Genomic DNA, 5,000 nt, shown 5'->3' on the forward strand with positions numbered 1-5,000 from the left:
GTACCAGACTTATCATTAATAATCAGGCTGACTAACAGATGAACACAGAGCACTTAAAGTAGGGTACTTCAGCAGTGAGGAGGCAGTGGTGTTTTTTCTCAACATGAAAAAGTATTTCACAAACAGGCACATAAGGAGCACAGCCTACAAAGCAGTACAAGACTTCTCGTCATTAACAATGAGGCTAAATAACAGATGAACACTTAGGAGCACTTTCAGTAGGCTACCCAGCAGTGAGGAGGTCTTTCATAACTAAAAATAAGAATTATATGAACAACACCAGTCTCACGACCATCATAACTGTTTGAGCATTGCGCAGTGACGCCGCTATTTCTCGTTTCACTTTCTCGTACAGTTCGGGGATTTGTTTCTCAGTGAAAAGCTTCCTACTTGGAATATGGTACCTCGGCTCCAAGATGCGCAGTAGGTGTTGGAAGCCCCCGTTCTCTGAAACACTGTAAGGCTGGATATCTTTACATACGTATAAAGAAGGCGATGGCTTCAGTTATTGTCTTGGCGCGGGCAGAGTTTGCAGACAGCGGAGTTTGGAAAAAAACAGCGATACTTGGCTGTTGACCGGTGCTGGAGCTAGCATGAGGTGAATCCGAGGGTTAGGTTTTGAGAAAAGACTGAGATCATTATGGGAGTGAATTGAAAGAAAAGAATACTTTTAAAAATATATATATATATAATAATAAGAAATCGGATTTTACCGATGCAAAGCTTTTACAAGGCGATGCATCGTGGTTTCAGCCCAATTTGATGCACGCCAGTCCAACCGGTGCACAGCATCGCAGACCCCTGCATCGATACACCGGTGAATTGTCCCAACTCTAATGCATATGTGTGCGTGCGTGCATGTATGCGCGTGTATGCATATGCGCGAGTGTGTGTGTGCATATGCACGTGCATGCGTGTGTGTGTGTGTGTGTGTGAGTGTCTAACCTCGTTCAGTTTCAGCTGTCTCAGCTCCTCCTCCGCGGCGGTCAGGGGGTGCGGGGCGGCCTGGGCGGTCAGGTGCCTCCGGTACCCGCTCAGAGAGACCTCCTCCTGGGGAGAGACGGGCCGTGAGGGGGGTCTGCTGGAGGGCCCTGGAGGTCCTATGGAGGACAGGGCCATCATCTTACCTTGCAGGTGCCAAACAGCTCATCTTTGATGTGGGCTCCACCAAACTCCTTCTTCACCGTGGCGCGGGTGGCGGCGTACAGCATCTTCTGTCTGACCTGGGAACAGATTATAATATCATATATATATATATATATATATATATTATATATATATATATATATATATATATATATATACAGCATAGAGCATCTTCTGTCTGACCTGGGAGCAGATCATAATATCATATATATACTATAATAAAACGTATAATATAATATAATAATAATAATAATACAATCATAATAATATCATATATCATAATAATTCTTCCTTCTTCCACCACGACGACTGCCAATGGCCCCTGGTCCTAGCAATAGCATAGATTACTCTATAATTGTTTTAATTAAAAAAAAGTAAATTTACATTTACATTACACATTTGTAAATGAATCCTCTATCCATCAGTCATCATAAGAAACAGTAGTCTATGCTAGGACGATTGGATGAATACCACTTTATTATGCCCTACATATTATTATGATTATATTATATATTACATTTACATTTAAATTGTTGGCGTTTAGCAGACGCCTTTATCCAAAGCGACTTACAACAAATAAATGAGTCTCAGTAAGTAGATCATCTATCCACCAGTCATCATAAGATAAAGTAATCTATGCTAGGACCAGGGGCCACTGGCAGTCGTCGTGCTAGAAGAAGGAAGAATGATTATGATATATGATATGATATTATTATGATAATCATAATAATATCTATGATGTAGGACATATTTAAGTGGTATTCATCCAATAGTATTTGAGGTTTCTTCTAGCATTGTAGCTGCCAATAGCCCCTGGTCCTAGCATAGATTACTACTTCTTATGATGACTGATGGACAGATGATTCACTTACTGAGACAAATGTGTTTGTTGTACCTCGCTTTGGATAACATTTAGCTTTTGCTAAATGCCAAAAATGTAAATATAAATGGTTTCAGGGTGGAGGCTGTGGGTCTTGTTGCTAGCTTCCTCCTAGCTTTGAGACAGCGGTCTCTCTCTCCCTCTGAATATTCAGCAGGAGTATTAGAATTGCAAATATGCTGACTTAATATGCTGATTTAATATGCTGACTTAATATGCTGACTTAATATGCTGACTTATTATGCTGATTTAGCATGACTGGTCTCTTCTGCTGGAGAGCTACCTCACAGAGTGGCCACACCAAGCTTCAAGCCCATTTTTAAAAAAAAGTGGAAAGCAGTAATTTTTACTCTTTTTTCTTTTAATATCAAATATCAACGAGCAGTGGCCTGGGGAGGTCCAGTGGTCTAGCCCCGCGGTCTACAGTGCACACATACATGTTGGTATGGGTTAGAATCCGGCCCATGCCCTGCTGACATGCCCTCTTCTCCTTACTTTCCTGTCTATCTTCAATCTCTCTATCTAATAAAATGAAAAATAGTGGGAGTGGGATTAACTACGAATAATAACCTTTAAAAATATCAGCGATCATGAAAGGGGTTTTCCCTCATCTGAACATATGTACACATGTTCCCTTTAGAGGTCAGTTACCACAGAGCAGATGGGAGGCGGAAACCACCACTCTGTGTGTGTGTGTGTGTGTGTGTGTGTGTGTGTGCGTGCGTACGTGCGTGCATGTGTGTGTTTGTGTGTGTGTGTGTGTTTGTGTGTGTGTGTGTGTGTGTGTGTGTGCGTGCGTACGTGCGTGCATGAGTGTGTTTGTGTGTGTTTGTGTGTGTGCGTGCGTGCGAGTGTGTGCGTGTGAGGGTGTGTGTCTGTGTGTGTGTGTGCATGAGTGTGTGTGTGTGTGCGTCTGTGTGTGTGTGTGTGTGTGTGTGTGTGTGTGTGTGTGTGTGGGTGGTCTGGGTGGGACCTTTCCTTTAAACCCTCTCGTCTAGCCTGACACTACCCTAGAGCAGGGGAGGCTGGCGGAGGTAGAAATCGGAGGACAATGGGCTCATTGTAATGTATGGAACCGAAAGAGGAATGCTACCAAACGTGTGTATTTAGTCTCCTTCCTCATGTCATCCCACGCATCACAATGATTTCTACCTCCACCAGCCTCCCCTGTTCCCCTGTTTGTTTATCAGTGCTACTGCAAACACCTCCAGCATGTCACTGTCGCTGTCAGCCATTTTGCTTGCCGGGTAAAACAACAACTTGCGTCGTCGTTATGGAAACGATCATCTGTGTCTGTGTGCATGTCGTTGCGGATCTTTGGTTTGAACTGCCCAGTTTTAGAACGTCGGTTGGAAGAATTTTTCTCTCTGCGACGTTCTAAAACTGACCCGACGCGTTGCGAATCTTAGATCTGAACTGGGTTTAAAACACACCACGCAGGTGTGTATCTACCACACTGGGCTTGAAACACACCACACAGGTGTATATCCACCACGCCAAAACGTCTGAATCTGCCCCCTATTCAGATGATCCACAATGTTGTAAATAAAAAACACTTTATTCAAATGGCGCCTGCCCTTTCCACATACAAGGAAACTCGATTACCATTATAGACTGGTTCCACTGTAGTACTGGTTCCGCTGTAGTACAACTACCATCACTTTATCACTTTATTACTTTATTTTTACTTACTTTACTTCACTCTATTATTATGATTGTGTATCTTGTTGTAATGTCAATGTTGAGGAACCTAAGCCTATGAGTTTTACTCTTGTGTACTTGTACATTGGGATGTAATAAAAGCGGTTCTGTTTCTGATTATTCAAACCGCCATTCCCCATACAGGGAAGCATGACTCAGCTCAATTCCCATGTAAAAGAAACATGTAAACAACAACATGAAAATCACAAACTAGAAGTAGCAATACACAAAAAATACATATATGTGACACGTTCTAATGTTTTGGTCCACATGTTGGGATCTGATGTAATGATCTGACTTTTCTTTAGAAACATTTAAACACATTTCTGCGTTGTTGAAAATCACTGACACATCGCTAGTCAACTAACTCAGCTTGTTTTGTGAGCCTGCTAACAATGTAAAGTAGTGATCGAGTTAACTAGGTAGCAGTGGGGATTACTCACCCGATCCATTGCGTTGCAGTATTTTGGCTTAACTAGCGAGTTTGTGTTGTGATCCTCAACAACATTGAAACGTAGTAGTTTAATGAAATTAAAAGTCGGAATATTTTTATTTGTTGCCGACATGCGGACCAAAACATTAGAATGTGTCACATGTTCACATTAATCCTAACCAGCATACTCACGGGGGAGGGGTCGGGGGACCAGGCCAGGAAGATCCACTCGTAGCCGTGTGTGTTCGTTGAGTCCAGCCGGTAGAGCAGGTAGCACGGCATGTCCTCCTGGAGGAGGGGCAGCACGCAGCCATCGTACTCCTGGTCCCACTTCCCCTTAGACGCCGGCTTGGACCCACCCAGAACCAGCTGCTCTGTAGGGGGGAGGGGGGGGGGGGGAGGGGGAGGGTTAGATAGTAATAATGATGATGAGGAGGAGGAGGAGGAGGAGGATGATGAAGATGATGATGATGATGATGATGGATAGTGAGTTGGACTGGTGATGATGATGATGATGATGATGATGATGATGAAGGATAGTGAGATGGACTGGTGATCAGAAGGTCATGAGTTCAAATCCCACCTGGGAACACCACCACTAGTGTGTCCTTGAGTAAGACCTGGGAACACCACCACTAGTGTGTCCTTGAGTAAAACCTGGGAACACCACCACTAGTGTGTCCTTGAGTAAGACCTGGGAACACCTCCAGTAGTGTGTCCTTGAGTAAGACCTGGGAACACCACCACTAGTGTGTCCTTGAGTAAGACCTGGGAACATCACCACTAGTGTGTCCTTGAGTAAGACCTGGGAACATCACCACTAGTGCGTCCTTGAATAAG

General features: G+C 43.6%; 1 protein-coding gene across 1 annotated transcript in view; it reads right to left on the bottom strand.

The window, feature by feature from the left end:
* The window catches only part of twf1b (twinfilin actin-binding protein 1b), a gene marked incomplete at both ends in the record, with an annotated part of 16,561 nt that overhangs the window by 6,439 nt on the left and 5,122 nt on the right, over positions 1-5,000 (bottom strand). Inside the window, 3 exons of the mRNA XM_080537519.1 lie at positions 946-1,050; positions 1,128-1,223; positions 4,353-4,534. Of these exons, the coding sequence (XP_080393645.1) occupies positions 946-1,050; positions 1,128-1,223; positions 4,353-4,534 (383 nt within the window). The remainder of the gene's footprint in view (positions 1-945; positions 1,051-1,127; positions 1,224-4,352; positions 4,535-5,000) is intronic.

This window comes from Nansenia antarctica (assembly GCF_963989245.1).
Source record: "Nansenia antarctica genome assembly, chromosome: 8".
Lineage (NCBI taxonomy): Eukaryota > Metazoa > Chordata > Actinopteri > Argentiniformes > Microstomatidae > Nansenia > Nansenia antarctica.